The sequence below is a fragment of the Sinocyclocheilus grahami genome, unplaced genomic scaffold (assembly GCF_001515645.1).
Source record: "Sinocyclocheilus grahami isolate Dianchi unplaced genomic scaffold, SAMN03320097.WGS_v1.1 scaffold2211.1, whole genome shotgun sequence".
NCBI classification, from domain to species: Eukaryota; Metazoa; Chordata; class Actinopteri; order Cypriniformes; family Cyprinidae; genus Sinocyclocheilus; species Sinocyclocheilus grahami.
This window is the reverse complement of record NW_015507390.1, coordinates 53,004-73,721: the sequence shown is the minus strand read 5'-3', so window position 1 is coordinate 73,721 and position 20,718 is coordinate 53,004. Positions and strand designations below refer to the sequence as shown.

Below are 20,718 nucleotides of genomic sequence, written 5' to 3'. Positions count from 1 at the left end.
GATGAGAATCAAAACAGTTGACATGTATCAGTCTGGAAAGGATTATAAAGTCATTTCTAAGGCTTTGGGACTCCAGCGAACCATGGTCAGAGCCATTATCCACAAATTGAAAAAACTTGGAACAATGGTGAACCTTCCCAGGAGTGGCCGGCCAACCAAAATTACTCCAAGAGCACAACGACGACTCATCCAAGAGGTCATAAAAGAACCCAGAACAACATCTAAAGAACTGCAGGCCTCACTCGCCTCAATTAAGGCCAGTGTTCATGATTCAACAATAAGAAAGAGACTGGGCAAAAACGGCATCCATGGGAGAGTTCCAAGGCAAAAGCCATTGCTGACCAAAAAGAACACAAAGGCTCGTCTAATATTTGCAAAAAAATATCTGGATTATCCTCAAGACTTTTGGGCAAATATTCTGTGGACTGATGAGACAAAAGTTGAACTTTTTGGAAGGTGTGTGTCCCGTTACATCTGGCGTAAAAACTTTTTCACACCACTGTAAGCTGGTCACACAGATTTGCTGCACTGACCAACAGGAAGCTGCTTAGTTTGAAAGTGACTTCTGTTTGAGCAGTGCTTCATGCCTCAAGCAGTTGACATTAGACAGTGGACCTTTTTTGCAAATGGAATTTAGCTGAAATGCAATTGTACCTTTTGTGTGTGCTATGTCATTCTGGTTTATTTCACTCTTAAGGTGTAAAGTAACCAACTTTAAAGGAAAAGAAATAGAAATTTGCTGAAAAAATTACTCACCTTCAGGCAATCCAAGATATAGATGAGTTTGTTTCTTCATCAGAACAGATTTGGTGAAATTTAAAGTTTAACTCTTTCCCTGCCAGCATTTTTGAAAAAAGTTGCCAGCCACCGCCAGCGATTTTGATGATTTTCATAAAAAATTTATGGCCTCCAGTGTATTTTGCTGTATGAATATTTGAATATGCAATACACCAAAATAAAGATCAGAGCCTCTAGTTTAAAAAAAAAAAAACAGTTTTATTCTAGCTTAAAGCATTCTTTGTTTTTTATCAACACTTGACTATAGGTAGGTTTCATAAAAATTGTATAATTAAAAAAAAAAACTATATCTGGATAATATTCAGTACGATTACCAAAGCATAAATCCAGTAAATCGCTTCCATCAATACGGTCAAAGCTTGTACAGACGTATACCACTTCCTGGATCAACATTTTACTCTGTAACATTATGCAGTTTTCATTTATATGCTGTCTATTGCTGATAATCGCATTATTTTTCATATGCATCTGTTTACATAAGAGATCGCTCGTTTCTCCGTCCTGTTCACATGTGTTTTTGTTCGGGAGGTTTCTCGTACTCATTCAGAAGATGCGCAATAGCGCCCCTGAGTGTATAACAGTGAAAACACGAAAAGCCGTAAAAACTCTCTTTGCGTTTTCTTGTAAAAGATGAGATAACTCATCAATGGCGGGGAAAGAGTTAAAGTTAAAGTGGCTTAACATTGAATTTGTTTCTTACAAACATGCAGATTTTTACTTTATTAGACGTTAATTGATGGACTGGTGTGGTGTGGATTACTTGTGGATTATTGTGATGTTTTTATCAGCTGTTTGGACTCTCATTCTGACGGCACCCATTCACTGCAGAGGATCCATTGGTGAGCAAGTGATGCAATGCTACATTTCTCCAAATCTGATCTGATGAAGAAGCAAACTCATCTGCATGTTGGATGGCCTGAGGGTGACTAAATTTCAAGCAAATTTTCATTTTTAGGTGAACTAGTCCTTTAACATAATTGAAATCTGCATGGGAACTCCTGATCATGCAGAATCCTATTTAAGCGACTGGATTTAACCCATGAAATTTCAAAGAGCAACTGTAAATGTGACCACAGCTTTACTTTTAATGGGGAGAGTTAAGCTCTTATGGGATTTTTCAGTGAACACAGGATATCACACACTTGTTCTACAATCACTGCTCAGTTCTATAAGTAGAGTGAGTGGGTTGATGTTCTTTCTTAAAGAAACAGTTTGCCTAAAATCAAAACTATAAGACTTTCTTTTGTGAAACAAAAAAAGATGTTTAGCAGAACGTTCAAACTGCTCTTTTACATACAATGAATGAATGAATGGTGATCACAGTTGTCTGTAATACTGTATTGACCAATCAGCATTCAGAACCACTGACAGTCTCCACAGAGCAAGGCGGGATTTTTCAGTGAACACAGGATATCACACACTTGTTCTACAATCACTGCTCAGTTCTATAAGTAGAGTGAGTGGGTTGATGTTCTTTCTTAAAGAAACAGTTTGCCTAAAATCAAAACTATAAGACTTTCTTTTGTGAAACAAAAAAGATGTTTAGCAGAACGTTCAAACTGCTCTTTTACATACAATGAATGAATGAATGGTGATCACAGTTGTCTGTAACACTGTATTGACCAATCAGCATTCAGAACCACTGACAGTCTCCACAGAGCAAGGGTGTTTAGTCCAGCTCCTGAGGGCCACCTCCCTGCAAAGTTAGCTCCAACACACCTGCGTGGAGAGTCATCTTCTTGACCTAAATTAACTAGTTCATGTGTGTTTCATTAGGGCTGGAGCTAACCTTGGCAGGAAGGGGGACCTCCAGGAGCAGGATTGGACACCCCTGATATAGAGCAACCTGAAGTGAAGTCTCTTGGTCAAGGGCACAATGCTGATAACGGACCTTAAAATGAATCGCTTTATATTAAGGATTACAAGCACAGAACATGATACACTAAGCTACCGTTATCCTATTATGCTCAGAGATACACATCAGAAACCCCTTTTTTCTTTTATCTCTCTCCATCTCCCTCTCTCTCTAAATTAAAACAGTATGCTTTTTTTATTAGTTGTATATTCTGAAAACTGTGTGAGCGTAATTTAATTACACTGTAAAATTAATAAGGCACCCGTAACAGAGAGTTTCTCAAAAATTGAGCTCCTAATAGTCTCATTCACTGTCATGCTTCTCTCTGAAATTTTAAGTAGCAGTTTTAACAAATGCCAGTTCCCACTTTTGTTCAAGTGTTTAAGGTAAGGATCATTATTACTATTACTCGTACTTAAAACAAAACATCAGTGCTTAAATCATTTGGCTTCTTTTCTACTGTGGTCTTTAAGTCTTTACTTGTCAGTGTTTTTCTTTTTTTTTAGCTACCATTGCTGCATTTTTGATAATTTTCACACAAATTTCATGGCCCTCAGAATATTTTGTTGTATGAATAATTGAACATGCAGTACGTCAAAAGTAAGAACAGAGCCTCTGCATTTAAATGAAACCATTTTATTCTAGCTTCATGCATTTGTCAACACATGAATGTGGGTAAGTTTCATTTACAAAAGCAACATTTTGAACAAAAAGCTGAGAAAATCGTGTTTTGTTAAAGTCTACAGCTTCGTCCCGAAGTTAAGGGCACGCACTTGGAAGGCAGCGGACTTTGAAGGCCACGCCTCCGAAGTGCATGAAAGATGCTCTGCCTTTGCAGGATTTCCTAATTGTGCCACCAGGGGTTCCCAATTACCGCTCCTGTCATGGAGCAATAGTGCGAGAGGAGAGCTGCCATCCTGATAGGATAGGTGGAGCCAGAATTGCTCATTTTTGTTTTTATGTTTTACGTCATAATGGAGACAACGGTGGGAATGTTTCACCCATGGCGGTGATGCACCTCAGGCTTAGCCAAGACCGTGGCCCGGTAAGTTAGACTGGTTTGCTGCGTCTTTAATTGCCGGATTACAACTTTAAAGGGGTCATATGATGTTGCTAAAAAGAACATTATTTTGTGTATTTGGTGTAATGAAATGTGTTTATGCGGTTTAAGGTTCAAAAAACACATTATTTTCCACATACTGTATATTAATGTTTCTCCTCTATGCCCCACCTTTCTGAAACGCGTAGATTTTTACAAAGCTCATCGGTCTGAAAAGCGAGCCCAGTCAACAATTTGATCTTACAATGATGTCACCATGAGCTCACATGATTCTCATGGTGTGGTCACAATGTGTGTGTCACAGTGAGCTAAAAGTGTAAACACACAGCACACTCACTGTGCGCTCATACTGTGGTCGGAATGTGAGGTCACTGCACACTCACTGTGTGCTCATACAGTGGTCACAATGTGAGGTCACTGCGCGCTCATACTGTGGTCACAACGTGAGGTCACTGCACACTCACTGTGTGCTCATACAGTGGTCACAATGTGAGGTCACTGCGCGCTCATACTGTGGTCACAACGTGAGGTCACTGCACACTCACTGTGTGCTCATACAGTGGTCACAATGTGAGGTCACTGCGCGCTCATACTGTGGTCACAACGTGAGGTCACTGCACACTCACTGTGTGCTCATACAGTGGTCACAATGTGAGGTCACTGCGCGCTCATACTGTGGTCACAACGTGAGGTCACTGCACACTCACTGTGTGCTCATACAGTGGTCACAATGTGAGGTCACTGCGCGCTCATACTGTGGTCACAACGTGAGGTCACTGCACACTCACTGTGTGCTCATACAGTGGTCACAATGTGAGGTCACTGCGCGCTCATACTGTGGTCACAACGTGAGGTCACTGCACACTCACTGTGTGCTCATACAGTGGTCACAATGTGAGGTCACTGCGCGCTCATACTGTGGTCACAACGTGAGGTCACTGCACACTCACTGTGTGCTCATACAGTGGTCACAATGTGAGGTCACTGCGCGCTCATACTGTGGTCACAACGTGAGGTCACTGCACACTCACTGTGTGCTCATACAGTGGTCACAATGTGAGGTCACTGCGCGCTCATACTGTGGTCACAACGTGAGGTCACTGCACACTCACTGTGTGCTCATACAGTGGTCACAATGTGAGGTCACTGCGCGCTCATACTGTGGTCACAACGTGAGGTCACTGCACACTCACTGTGTGCTCATACAGTGGTCACAATGTGAGGTCACTGCGCGCTCATACTGTGGTCACAACGTGAGGTCACTGCACACTCACTGTGTGCTCATACAGTGGTCACAATGTGAGGTCACTGCGCGCTCATACTGTGGTCACAACGTGAGGTCACTGCACACTCACTGTGTGCTCATACAGTGGTCACAATGTGAGGTCACTGCGCGCTCATACTGTGGTCACAACGTGAGGTCACTGCACACTCACTGTGTGCTCATACAGTGGTCACAATGTGAGGTCACTGCGCGCTCATACTGTGGTCACAACGTGAGGTCACTGCACACTCACTGTGTGCTCATACAGTGGTCACAATGTGAGGTCACTGCGCGCTCATACTGTGGTCACAACGTGAGGTCACTGCACACTCACTGTGTGCTCATACAGTGGTCACAATGTGAGGTCACTGCGCGCTCATACTGTGGTCACAACGTGAGGTCACTGCACACTCACTGTGTGCTCATACAGTGGTCACAATGTGAGGTCACTGCGCGCTCATACTGTGGTCACAACGTGAGGTCACTGCACACTCACTGTGTGCTCATACAGTGGTCACAATGTGAGGTCACTGCGCGCTCATACTGTGGTCACAACGTGAGGTCACTGCACACTCACTGTGTGCTCATACAGTGGTCACAATGTGAGGTCACTGCGCGCTCATACTGTGGTCACAACGTGAGGTCACTGCACACTCACTGTGTGCTCATACAGTGGTCACAATGTGAGGTCACTGCGCGCTCATACTGTGGTCACAACGTGAGGTCACTGCACACTCACTGTGTGCTCATACAGTGGTCACAATGTGAGGTCACTGCGCGCTCATACTGTGGTCACAACGTGAGGTCACTGCACACTCACTGTGTGCTCATACAGTGGTCACAATGTGAGGTCACTGCGCGCTCATACTGTGGTCACAACGTGAGGTCACTGCACACTCACTGTGTGCTCATACAGTGGTCACAATGTGAGGTCACTGCGCGCTCATACTGTGGTCACAACGTGAGGTCACTGCACACTCACTGTGTGCTCATACAGTGGTCACAATGTGAGGTCACTGCGCGCTCATACTGTGGTCACAACGTGAGGTCACTGCACACTCACTGTGTGCTCATACAGTGGTCACAATGTGAGGTCACTGCGCGCTCATACTGTGGTCACAACGTGAGGTCACTGCACACTCACTGTGTGCTCATACAGTGGTCACAATGTGAGGTCACTGCGCGCTCATACTGTGGTCACAACGTGAGGTCACTGCACACTCACTGTGTGCTCATACAGTGGTCACAATGTGAGGTCACTGCGCGCTCATACTGTGGTCACAACGTGAGGTCACTGCACACTCACTGTGTGCTCATACAGTGGTCACAATGTGAGGTCACTGCGCGCTCATACTGTGGTCACAACGTGAGGTCACTGCACACTCACTGTGTGCTCATACAGTGGTCACAATGTGAGGTCACTGCGCGCTCATACTGTGGTCACAACGTGAGGTCACTGCACACTCACTGTGTGCTCATACAGTGGTCACAATGTGAGGTCACTGCGCGCTCATACTGTGGTCACAACGTGAGGTCACTGCACACTCACTGTGTGCTCATACAGTGGTCACAATGTGAGGTCACTGCGCGCTCATACTGTGGTCACAACGTGAGGTCACTGCACACTCACTGTGCACTCATACTGTGAGCATACCATGTGAGACCACTGTCATATCATTTTGTTAAACTCATTTTAACTGTGATCTAAAAATTCCCTAATATTGGTCAGTAATATAGCAAACATGTAGAATTTCATCTTTTATTTCCTTCAAAGTATTTCTACAATTCGGTTTCCTTGTTCATTTTGATTTATTTTCAATTTAACAGATACATTCTGCTTCTGGTGTTGTTTTGATGACTCCTTTTCGATTCTTAACTTCGATTTCTTTGTCCCCTTGGAAAGACTTGACACGTCCTGGGGAAGTCATGGCCTAATGGTTAGAGAGTCGGACTCATAACCCAAAGGTTGTGGGTTTGAGTCTTGTACCGGTAGGGATTGTAGGTGGGGGGAGTGAATGGATAGCGCTCTATCCCACCTTCAATACCATGACTGAGGTGCCCTTTATGCCATTTATGGATCACTGCTCCGGGTGTGTGTTCACTGCTGTGTGTGTGCACTTTGGATGGGTTAAATGCAGAGCACTAATTTCGAGTATGGGTTACCATACTTGGCCACATGTCACGTCACAAATGAAACACAGAGAACAATATGTCATTGCAATCAGTTACTAACAACCTAACAGGTGAAAATAACTATTAGTTAAACAAAATATTGCATCCATGCTTCCACAAAACATGCTTGTATAGTTACTGAAATTTGATCCCGAGGTAGTAATGTAGTCTAGTAATGATCTGATTTGGGAAGTATAACAAATCATAAATACTGATATGCAACCTAAAGCCAGGGACACACTTAACGACTAACTGAATCATTCTAAGACTGAACTGAAAACACTTATGATTTTAAATGCTGACTGTAAACACCAACTGAACGCAAATGGCTCTCACACATTTGGGTGTGATCAGTTCTAAGTATCAAATTACATTCATAACCAGCCTTACAGTTGTGTAGTGTGTTCCTGGCTTAACTAATTATCGTAACTAATCTCAGCTGGCAAGATTGCTGGTTCACATGTACCTGGCTAACACATGTACCTGACTAATTTGCTAACATGGGGCCAGGCCACAGTGCATATTGGTATTATAATATCATTACCATATGTGAATAGCAATTAAAGAAACCACTCACCATTTCTCCAGTGTAACAATTCCACAGTCAACAGTCCCTAACACAAATGTACATCACAATAGTGATGTTTGTCTTCTTCTTCATTGGAGTTTTACGGCAGTTGGCATCCATAGTGTTGCATTACTGCCATCTGCTGTCTCACTTTAACTTACTATATCTGAATTAAATTCTTCCTTCCAGTCCAGTCCTCCTTAGAAAATTAAACAAATATCTCCGTCCTTGGTCACTATTTCCATATGTTACTGTTAGAAAACACTCTCAGTTTTTTTAAGAAATAGTTCCAGACATGCTTCACCCCTCCTTTTTCTCCCTCTCTCTCACTCCTTATTTCATAAAAGAAACCCTTCGTTCTCTTTATCAGTTCTGTACTTTTGAGATAAAGAAATAAGCTCTCTAATCCATAAGTGATTATACTTTTTTTTAGCTTTATTCCTTCCACTCCTACCTTTCTAAGTTCCTTCTTCATTGTTTTTCATTAAAATACTTTTGACAAACACATAGATGTTCCACTGACTCCTCTTGTGGCAAACATAGAAAACATGATTATAACTTGTGTACCCCGCCCCCCTTAAAAAAAGTAGAGATGCATGTCAGGTTTTGTTTTATTATTGTTTTATTTACTGTTATTTTATGTACAACTATTCATTTCTTTTGATTCAGGGGCATTGTGAAAGACACATAGCACTATCAGGCGCAAGTGGGGCAGCTAGAAAAAGTTTTGGGGTCCTGAACATTCTGCGGTGAGCAAGAAAGAGAGATGTGCCATGTTTGTGCTCCGTTTTGTCTTCACTTGTTTTGTTTATTAAAGATGAACCTGATCTTCATTTCATTACGCTTGTCTATAGTCTTGTATTTCAAGTGTGCAACACTGCTCATCCTGTTGGATGTTTATTTATTCAATTTAAAGTTTTATTCAACATGTGACCAACCCTTAAACTTGATAAAATGTTGATATCCTCACTACTCCTACTTCTCGCTGTATTTTATAAAGATGACATCCTGTGTTTCCCGTATCCCATTTTTGTTGCCACTCCTTAACGATATATGCTTTAATTATTGCTTTTGCTTCAAATTTGATGTTCGATTTCTGAACAAGTTGTTCTTTGAGCCTGTTCATAGGAAGTAACTGTACTGAATTGAACTTTAGTTCCAGGCTGATGATGCAAGACGCACAGCCAAAGTTTGCTGACCGTCAAAGTGTTGAAAGTTTGCCGAGGATTACCGTTGATGCTCATAAAGGAGTTGACGATACTTTGCAAGCCTGGGGCAAATACTGGACATATTCTTATTTAGCTTACTAATGTTATTAAATAACATTTTATTAAAACCTGCAAAATCCTTTCTGTAGAGAGATCTAAATTAATATTATAGTTTATTGTACATGCAGATTATTTTTTAAGTTGTTACACAAAATCAAGCAGTTTATAAGGTTTATCTCACTATATACTTTAGACATGTAGAACATTTCTGCATCAATGGATGTAATGTGTGCTGTAGGTGCGAAACTTTTAGTAATCTTAACCAAGATGTAGATGATCTTATCCCCGGTGACTAATATTTGAACTGTCTTCTCTCAACCTGCTCAAAATTTGAAACTCACAATGAGCTCACATACTACTCACACCATGAGGATCAGAGTACGAGGATCGTTTGAACTCACAATGATTTCATATACTACTCACACCGTGAGGATCACAGTATGAGGATAGTTTGAGTTCATAATGAGCTCATATACTACTCACACCTGTAGTGTATCGAGCTGAATACACCCAAAATAAAGTATAAGTGCTGTTGGGGTACTCCGGGTTAGATTTTGGTTGGCCAGTTGGTTGTCGAAGGAGACACCTGTGTTAACGGAGCTGGTGTTCAGTTGTTGAACAGTAAAATAAAAAGAAGAACTGCCCATCGTTTTCTCGACTTTTATTTGTGTTACTTCGAACAAAAACAACAACAACGTGAGGATCGTTTGCATTCATAATGAGCTAATTTACTACTCACACCGTGAGGATCACAGTATGAGGATCGACTGAACTCACAATGAGCTCATATACTACTCACACCGTGAGGATCACAGTATGAGGATCGTGTGATGTCACTCTGATCATCGCATGAGCTCACGTGTTGACTGAGAGGTGTGCTGTGATTGGCCAGCTATCCAGTGCGTTGTGATTGGCTGAATACCTACATTACACAAATGAATAATGTATACAGCTTATTCATTTCATTTCAACTTACATTACAACAATAAACTACAGAAATTAGGTTGTTTCATTGAAAATGTGACATTAAAGAAAAAGATATAGAAATTAGTTTTAATGTACTCATTTTTTCCACTGTTCTCTCTTCTTGAGAGAATGGATAATCAATAACGTATTTGTTAAGCATTCTCTCAAGAAGAGAAAACAGTCCCTCCATTCTCTCCCTGCTCTCCTGTGCTCTTCTCTTCTCTGTCTCTCTCTCTCTCTCCTCTGTCTCTCTCTGGAGTTTTATGTCCTCCCTGAGTAGCTCCACCAGCTTGCACTCACTCCCTCGCCTGTCCCAGGACACTTGCAATCCTAAGGCAGAGCAAATAAACCACGCCTGTTATCAACAACAGCACAATGAATTTCAGCAAAAATGTGTCTATTAACTTGCTTACTTTGTGTTTATTTTTTTAAGTATTTCCCCAGCAGGGCATATGTTCTCCAGAATGGTCCTAAAACAAGAAAATTTGGAAACACTTATGAAAAATATTAAGACAGTGGTGCAATCTTAACATTGGAAAATATAACACAGCAGGACATGCATACTAAATACCGAAGTGCTCAAGTTTGGTTAAAACATTTGTGGACATATCTTGCATGACAGCACTACAAAAACAACAAAGTGAAAAATTGCCTTATATAGTGGCTGTTTTATTGTTTGTGGGCTTTGTGTAAAAAAACCCCCTGGCTTTTACCACTTGTTTCGCTAGGTATTTGAGTATAGGAAAACACAATACTTACACCCGCCATGTTCTTTGACGTAAAAACATACCTGGGGGCACTTTTTCGCAAGACACGAAATACATACCAATAAGTACATCTCACTGCAGCCCCCAGGTACGTTTTTGCCATGAGACTAGGTAGTTCTTTGAATATAAATTCCGTCGTCATCTGCGTGCAAATGATTCTGGGATAGGGTAGGGTGCGAAGTGTCCATCAGATATACACTTCATTTTACTGGGAAACAGAGGCCGCATTTGAAGTCGCTTTTCGAATTCAAGTCGCTTTCGTGATGACGCAATCGGCGTCTTCAGAGGGCGCATCCTGAATTGGGACAGCTTACGTAGTGGCGCTGTGACACAAACACACTTCAAATGAGGTCTTCGAAGTGTGCGCCCTTCACTTTGGGACACAGCTTACGTCTGGATGTGATTCAGAGGGGTGATCAAAACATACAGTGGAGATCAAAATTAGAGAACAATTTACTGTATGAACACTTGATTTTTTTTCCAGAAATAATGTAATCTTCATCATTCAGAATATTACAGAATTTTGCCATGCTAGTTGAACAGTTTTACAAAGTAACCAAGGCACTTCAGCAAAAACCCTTTATTTTGCGGAAAACAAAGTAATCAAAATTAGAGAACAGAAGAAAATTGTAGCACGAAGAAAGATTACAAGTAAAATTTCTGAAGGTTACAGCAAAATTAGTAGGAAGTGTAGAGGCCCCTGCTTTGAATGACTTCAGCACATCTGTGGCCACAGTACGTCACTAGTCTCTCACGCAGCTCTGGTGTGATCATGGTCCACTCTTCTTCCAACATCTTCTGCAGCTCATTGACTGTAGTGGGTTTCTTAGCCATAACTTTGTCACCAAGGATTTTCAATCGGGTTTAGATCTCTGGGCCCGGCCCCAAAACATCCCCAAAACCACGACACTTCCTCCTCCACCTTTCACTGACCTCTTCACGCACTTGTGCCTCAGTCTTTCCTCAGTTTGACGACAAACATGATGTTTCCCATCAGACCCAAATAAATAACTTTGCACTTTGCTTTCATCACTAAAGTGCACTTTGGACCAGTTCTCCTCTCTCCACACAACATGCTTCTCAAAGGTTAGTCTAGCCTTTTGTTTTTTTTTTCTATGCTGAAGAGAGGCTTGGTCACTGCAGAATGCATTTTCAGTTCGACTTCTCTTAAAGGTGCACTATGTAAGATTGACAGCTAGCAGGTAAAATGGGTAATGCAGTCCAAATTCAAAATATTGGAGAGAGCCATTTCTCCCGCTTCCTCCTACTCAGACTCGCTGCTCACGCGGGTTTGCCAGATTGAGGACATGTGACGAACCTTGCACTTTAATTTGATGAGTTTTAATGTTCCTCTGCTCATTGAGCATTGTGCAGAATGTAATATTGCCAGCTAGCTGTTGAAATTGGTACTGCAATTCCAACCTGGAATCTGCCCGAAACGCACATTTCAGAGTAGAATTTCTGGCTATAGCATTATTTTCCAGAGAAACAGCTATGTAAACAACATGTTTCCTAAATATCTACAAACATATTATGTTATTTTTTGACTTAAGAAGAGTCAAAAACTTACATACAGCAGCTTTAAACGTTGAGACAGATCCTTACCCTGTTCAGTGCTGAGCTGGAAAGCAATTCCAGCTGCTGTGTTGAACCGATTCCCCATTGAGAGTCTCCGCATTATCCTCTACTCTTGTGCATTTGTCTTTCATGGCTGAATGAGTCAGTAACACTGTAAAGATGTAATATTCGAGAAATCACAGATTTAAAATGACCAGCTTCTCTCGCAATGACTAAAAAGGGTCATCCTTTGGCCTTCATCTGGACAACCTCCTGTCGGAGGGTTTCAGTCACTTTGGAACGGCTGACCATCTTGCAAAGTCAGTAAATACTGGAAAGTTAGGCTGCCAGTTACTGTAAATTGGGTTTGTCAGATAATTAAAGAAATTAGCACCAGATGCCAGATTAATACCAATACCTCTGAGGTATCTGTAAGTGTTCTCTAATTTGAATCACTGTTCTTTGATAAATATCTTATTTAAGTTTTTTTATACAGAGATTCAGTACGCTTTTAGAAGATGTGTAATAGCGCCTCTTACCGTATAACAGTGAAAACATGGAAAGTCTGAGTATTCCGTCAATGGGAGGGAAAGAGTTAAAGATATCTCAAACTTTGTGGCTCATAAAGGCTGTTACTTATCTAAGAGATGCGAAGAGACAAGATTTTCTCTCAGCAGATAATACAATTATGTCTGTTTGCCTGTGCAGAATTTTCTAATCCGATTGTAATGTCAGGTGCACTAAAATATTTGAAGTTTGACAATGGTTTTACATCATTTTACATTGATAAGAAACCACATAGTAACCAACAAAAACCCTATTAACCTAGCAGCCAAAGATCCCTCATAATTCAGAAACACAAGCAGACACACAAGTCCCATTAAAAAGGAAAACTTCTGAATCAGAGTTAAGTGTCTCAGCGAACAACAGATTAAAGATAAATTCAACATAACTTGAAACATTTGCCAACTCTTAAATCTACAGATAGTAACATCTAATTACCCAGAAGCATTTGATTTTCTTTTCTTTTTCCCTCTCTGGTTAATTGTGTGTGTGGTTTCAACAGTGCTCTGTAATTCGCTCAATGACTCTAAATCTCTCAACTCCTTTGGCAATGAGCTCTAAGTGCTTATTTCGTTTGACCTCTGACCTTGTTCTAACGGCAAAATTTGAAAGTGGAGGTGGATAAAAAAGTCTGGGTCATTGAGTCTGGTGTAGAGGAATCCATTAGAGTAAAGGCAGATTTACAGAGTCAAAGAGGCTGGTGTAACTCCAAGAGGGCAGAGATTTTATGTCTTCTTAAGACAGAATGCACAGTCATCTCAATAAAGAGTACGAATTGTGGAAAACACAGAAAGACTAATCAGGTGAGTGTCAGTGTCAGTACTTCCCAAAAGGAAAAGTTCACCCAAACAACATTTACTCACCTTTGTGTCCCAAACCTGTATGGCTTTCTCTGCTCTGTTTAAACACAAAAGATCTTTAGCAGCATATCCAAACTTTTCTTCTAGTCATTTAAGAGCTTTAAGTGAGGAACAGACCAATTTGAAGTTGTTGTTTACTGAAAATGTTGTTCTTTGCCATTAATTTGATTACTGCAGTAGTCATATATTTCCTGTAGCCCTTTCTGACCTTAAAGAGCTTGACTGACTTTGATAGTGAAAGTTGGACTGTACATGTTATGCAGATTTGAAATTACAATTAGTAAATCGCGATATATATATATTTTTCAGTTATTGCTGGGGAGTCTGATTTAATTGATATCTCAAGCCTGCATATTCTTTCAAAAATGTAACTAAAACTCTTTCAAAAATGTGCATATGCTGTCAAAAATGATAAATTAAACAGAAAGTGGATGTCTGATGTCTGAAATGAGATTCAGGTGCTGGTCAATTGAAATCACAATAATAAAGCTGTGTGCCAGCATGAACAAACTGGCAAATCCAGTGCCTGTTGGACACAAAGTCATCCAGTAGTCATACAGATCTAATGTCCATGAGTTCACTTGCCCATCCTGCCATTAATAATGGTAAAAGTAGGCCTATTTAACTTGCTCTCCTCTCTTGTAAAAAACAAAAAGTACACTTAACCATATTTCTAAACAATATACTTCAAAAGAATGTACTTTAGCAAACTAAATGTAATGTTTGGACACGTAATTGCATGTTAATTGCAGTTAAATAAAAATGTATTGAGATTAAAAATTATATTAAAATCTATTAGCTGAAGTGAGTGGTTTTTGATCCACTTACATCTTTACATGTAATATGTTATTAATATGTAAACTTAAATACATTATTATATACAGGTGCATCTCAATAAATTATATGTCGTGGAAAAGTTCATTTATTTCAGTAATTCAACTCAAATTGTGAAACTCGTGTATTAAATAAATTCAATGCACACAGACTGACGTAGTTTAAGTCTTTGGTTCTTTTAATTGATAATTTTGGCTCACATTTAACAAAAACCACCAATCACTATCACTATCTCAACAAATTAGAATATGGTGACATGCCAATCAGCTAATCAACTCAAAACACCTGCAAAGGTTTCCTGAGCCTTCAAAATGCTCTCTCAGTTTGGTTCACTAGGCTACACAATCATGGGGAAGACTGCTGATCTGACAGTTGTCCAGAAGACAATCATTGACACCCTTCACAAGGAGGGTAAGCCACAAACATTCATTGCCAAAGAAGCTGGCTGTTCACAGAGTGCTGTATCCAAGCATGTTAACAGAAAGTTGAATGGAAGGAAAAAGTGTGGAAGAAAAAGATGCACAACAGATCGAGAGAACCGCAGCCTTATGAGGATTGTCAAGCAAAATCGATTCAAGAATTTGAGTGAACTTCACAAGGAATGGACTGAGGCTGGGGTCAAGGCATCAAGAGCCACCACACACAGACATGTCAAGGAATTTGGCTACAGTTGTCGTATTCCTCTTGTTAAGCCACTCCTGAACCACAGACAACGTCAGAGGCGTCTTACCTAGGCTAAGGAGAAGAAGAACTGGACTGTTGCCCAATGGTCCAAAGTCCTCTTTTCAGATGAGAGAAAGTTTTGTATTTCATTTAGAAACCAAGGTCCTAGAGTCTGGAGGAAGGGTGGAAAAGCTCATAGCCCAAGTTGCTTGAAGTCCAGTGTTAAGTTTCCACAGTATGTGATGATTTGGGGTGCAATGTCATCTGCTGGTGTTCGTCCATTGTGTTTTTTGAAAACCAACGTCACTGCACCCGTTTACCAAGAAATTTTGGAGCACTTCATGCTTCCTTCTGCTGACCAGCTTTTTGAAGATGCTGATTTAATTTTCCAGCAGGATTTGGCACCTGCCCACACTGCCAAAAGCACCAAAAGTTGGTTAAATGACCATGGTGTTGGTGTGCTTGACTGGCCAGCAAACTCACCAGACCTGAACCCCATAGAGAATCTATTGGGTATTGTCAAGAGGAAAATGAGAAACAAGAGACCAAAAAATGAGACCAACAAGAGCTGAAGGCCACTGTCAAAGAAACCTGGGCTTCCATACTACCTCAGCAGTGCCACAAACTGATCACCTCCATGCCACACCGAATTGAGGCAGTAATTAAAGCAAAAGGAGCCCCTACCAGGTATTTAGTACATTTACAGTAAATGAACATACTTTCCAGAAGGCCAACAATTCACTAAAAATGTTTTTTTTATTGGTCTTGTGAAGTATTCTAATTTGTTGAGATAGTGAATTGGTGGGTTTTTGTTAAATGTGAGCCAAAATCATCACAATTAAAAGAACCAAAGACTTAAACTTCAGTCTGTGTGCATTGAATTTATTTAATACACGAGTTTCACAATTTGAGTTGAATTACTGAAATAAATGAACTTTTCTACGACATTCTAATTTATTGAGATGCACCTGTAATTGCTGTTAAAACCTGTATAGTATGTCATATATTTAATATTATATATTGTATATGTCAGAGCAAGATATTTTCAGTTGAGACAGCTCAAACATGTATTTTAGTCTGGGACTAGCTTAAGCCTTGTCTGTGAAACCGGGGTATAGAATATGTTAACTTTAAGTGTAATATCAAATAACACACTGCAGTTAAAATTATAATCCTTTACATGTGCTATAGTATGTTAGTCAACACATCAAAATAAGTGAACTTCTTAAAAGAATGACAAAAGATTATTAAAACGTAAAGATTTAAAATTCACTTTAAATACTTTTAATTGACATTACAAAGTGCATTTTTTAAAAGTTAAGAAACAGTCTTAAAAGCATTTCATTTTAAGTGTCTTTTAATTAATATTATATTATCTGCAAGTACAGTTTTTTTAATGATTTAATATACATAAAATTTGAAGTGCTCGTAATATAATTATGTGCATGTCTTTCTCACCAAGGCTTGAAGAAAGGGCTCGGTCACGGACTGTGGAATTACAAAAGCTTCAATGACAGGACTGAGAACTTAACAGAAAAATGAACTACAAAGCTGATCTTTCTTGTGTCAGATTTTTCTATATTTACAAAAGAGTATGAATCAATGTTCCTACTGTTCACTCCCACAGAAGTCTGTCATTGACTCAAAAAAAAACAACCATAAAACTCAGAAAACAGTGTCTGTGTGTATTAAAGTCTAACTCACACCAAATGGAGAGTGTAAAATAAACTCTGGCAGTTGAATGCCAGTCCCAAGGAAAAATACAAGGACCTTTTTTTTTCTCCAGAATCAAGTAGACCTTGTTAGGTCTTTGACCACTAATTAAACACAACCTGTACTTGTCACCTTTGCTCAATTAAAATGCACTACACGTGCCCACTTCTCAAATACACACACACAAACAAGTCATTTACAGAGAAGGAATGCATTGCACACACCTCTCACATCGTGTACAGCAGCACCAAAAAGCATTAGGCCACAGAGGAAAAATATATACATGTCATTGCCTTCGACATCAAACCAAGTGTCCTGCCCTGCAGAAGATTTTGGGCAGAGGATAGATCACATTCAATGCTTCAGACCATTAACCTGCAGCAAATTCACTTTCCCTTCAATCATCTCATTTATTCTTTTCCCTCAAAGAGGCATGTGGGTTTCTTAGGTAAAAATACATCTCTCACCTGATGTCTCTGACCTTCCTGCCTTCATTCCCCTGGCTGTCAGTCTGTCTCCTCACACCACTAAACACTCATTAGCATTTCCATTATTTGAGTCTGGAGCTCACATACAAAAGAGAGGGAGAGACCCCTGCTGACATGGCTGTCTCAGAAACGATAGACACTGAAAATGTACATTTAAAACAATCTCCTCTCTTCTCTTCTCCTTTCCTTTCCTTTCCTTTCCTTTCCTTTCCTTTCCTTTCCTTTCCTTTCCTTTCCTTTCCTTTCCTTTCCTTTCCTTTCTATGCAGTTAAGTAATGTTTATTTGCTGTTGCTACAGCATTGTAACCATTGCTCTGCCCAAGTCAACTTCCCACGTTGAAATGATATGACAAACAGTGCAGGATGAATTTTGTAGGGGAATTACAGTTAAAGCCCATAGAGAGACCAATATGCTACCAATTTGCAAATACACTATTTGATAAAACATACACTCTAAAAAATGCTGGGTTAAATACAAATACATTTTACCCAGCACTGGGTTGTATTTAACCCAGCATTTTTTTAGAGTGTAGGCAATATCTTTTCCCTTCAAGGTTGAGCTGCAGAACATCACTGGAACAGAACAATACATTCACACAGTACACTGAGACAAACTTCTATACATGAGTCACTGTCATAGGTTAACATATATAGCAACTAAAAAGAATCATAAAAGTTAAGCATGTACTCTAAAAAATGCTGGGTTAAATACAACCCAGTGCTGGGTTAAATAGGGACAAACCCAGTAATTGGGTTGTTTTGAACCCAACCGCTGGGGCAAAACAACCCAATTGCTGGGTTTGTCCCTATTTTCCCCAGCACTGGGTTGTATTTAACCCAGCATTTTTTAGAGTGTGCATAAGAGTTGCTGAATACATGTGGTGCGTTAGTGACCTTCTTGGCCCTAAAGGCACAGTTGGTTTTAACATGTCTCAGACACACAGAATAGATAAAAGTTCCAATTTATAACACTTTTTCCATAAAATATAACATTTGATTATATAATGATTCAGATTAGTTATTCCAAAACAAATACGTATTTATTCTCTGAAAGTCGGGCTAAATGAGTAAACACTGCTACTGTGTTCCTGTCATGGGTCAGACTCTCAGTCACCTCTCAGATACTAATTACAGAAATTGCTTGTAACATAAAAACTAGAATAGATACATTGTTTTTTAAGAAAACTATGGTTACGTAATATAATAGAAGCGGAGGGGACTGGAAATCTACCCCTTCAGTTCGCAGTCCTAAGATGAATACGAAGGGTCAGGGGTTTGTTTCAATGGCAAAAGGCACTAAAAAGTAAATCACTATGCAGTAACACTGTCAGTGCAGCTGTTAACATTTTTTTTTTAAATACACTATATGTTTTATGATCTCCCCTATCAAACTGCCACATCTATTTCCCCTCCTTGCTCTGGGATCTCATGATATAACTATTAAGCACGGGTGATCGTATGTTACACAGGGGGCACACGAGGGAATTTTCCAGGGAAGAGTCCAATATTGATCAAACCAATAAAAAATTGTAGTCGGTTTAATTGTTATGTTTTTTTTTGCTGCTCAGTACACTCCTATACATGGATGATCTTTGGTCTACCATGCAATAAAAAATAATGGTAACACTTTACTTAAAGCCTTTATGTATAATGCATTATAAAGGGTTATTAAAGGGTATAATGCATTACAATTTTTCATAATGTGCGTTGTAATACATTATATCTTGTCGTAAATAGTTATAACCAAATTTAAAATGCATAGTGTAACAATGAATTGATAAGTGTTATAATGTATTAACCGTGGTTACAATTATTTATGAGATTGTACAATGCATTAAAAGGTGCATTACAAGGCATAATTTATGCCACTTTTATAATAATAATTTTTATAATATTAATAATAACTACTAATGCACTATACATAAAGGCTTTAAGTAAAGTGTTACCAAAATAGTGTTTGACTAATAAAAATACTTTTGCTTTTGCACATTTGACCTCTTCAGTTGTTATATTCAATACATTTTCCTCCTCTGATGGGCCGTCACTGCTTTGCTAAGTTTCCTCTCTCTCTCTTCTCCTTAGGGTGCTGCCACGTGTCTGGTTGGGCAGCTGCCCTCGACGGGTCGAACATGTAACCCTAAAACTGAAACAGGAACTGGGTGTTACAGCAGTGATGAACTTTCAGACAGAATGGGACGTCGTAAACAACTCACATGGCTGCCGGCGTGACCTCAGTCAACCCATGAGCCCAGAGACCATGACACACCTGTACAAAGACTGTGGCCTTTCGTACATCTGGATCCCCACTCCAGACATGAGCACAGAAGGTCAGGCATTGATTTGTTTTAATGTGTAGACTACTAACACTAAAAAAGAGCCTCTATTGTTGGATATATGTACTGTAATTTTGCCCTCTGCAGGTCGCACAAAGATGCTGCCGCAGGCCGTGTTCTTGCTCTATGGACTGCTGGAGAACGGTCACACAGTGTATGTTCACTGTAACGCAGGAGTGGGTCGTTCCACTGCGGCCGTGTGTGGACTCCTGATGTATGTGTTAGGCTGGAGACCCAGGAAAGTGCAGTACTTCCTCACTGCCAGAAGAGCGGCAGTCTATATCGATGAAGAAGCACTGGTGAGGGCCGAAAATGACTTTCATGTGAAGTTTGGACGACTCCGTCCATCTGTCTGCAACCCAGAGACATAAGAGCAGCGCCCTCTACTGGATGGGAGGACATGGGGACTTCAGTTTTATAATGTGAAAGCAGTTAACACCATTAAAAAACTAGATTTCAATATTGTCACACATTGATTACTTATAATCCAGTGTTTTTAAAAATACCCCAATATATTGTTTGTACACTGCCCTTCAAAAGTTCAGTTCCAAAACATATTAAGCAACACTGATAATAAATCAGCATATTATACTGATTTCTGAAGGATCATGTGACACTGAAGACTGGAGTCATGATGCTGAAAATTCAGTGCTGAGTCAGAAATAAATTATATTTTAAAGTATATTAAAATAGGAAACCAATATTATAAATTGCAATAATATTTCACAATATTACTGTTTTCTTTCTGTATTTTTGATCAAATAAATACAGCCTTGATGAGCATAAGAGACTCCATTAAAAAACGTTAAAAATCGTACTGATGCCAAACTTTTGAATAGGCAGTGTATGTTAACCTGTTTATGAGTAATTCATACTGAAAATAAAATGCATTATTTAAACTTTCCTTCAGAACTTTTGTTTGCTAGAACGGGTAACACTTTACTTGAAGGGGTGTGCATAAGACTGACATGACACATGCATAATCATG

The 20,718-nt window shown here is 39.8% G+C and overlaps 1 protein-coding gene across 1 annotated transcript in view; it reads left to right on the top strand.

The window, feature by feature from the left end:
* The window catches only part of epm2a (EPM2A glucan phosphatase, laforin), a 22,406-nt gene extending 2,118 nt beyond the window's left edge, over positions 1-20,288 (top strand). The window contains exons 2-3 of the mRNA XM_016260834.1: positions 19,480-19,724; positions 19,818-20,288. Coding sequence (XP_016116320.1) covers positions 19,480-19,724; positions 19,818-20,101 — 529 coding nt within the window. The 3' untranslated portion in view covers positions 20,102-20,288. The remainder of the gene's footprint in view (positions 1-19,479; positions 19,725-19,817) is intronic.
* The last annotated feature ends 430 nt before the right edge of the window (positions 20,289-20,718 follow it).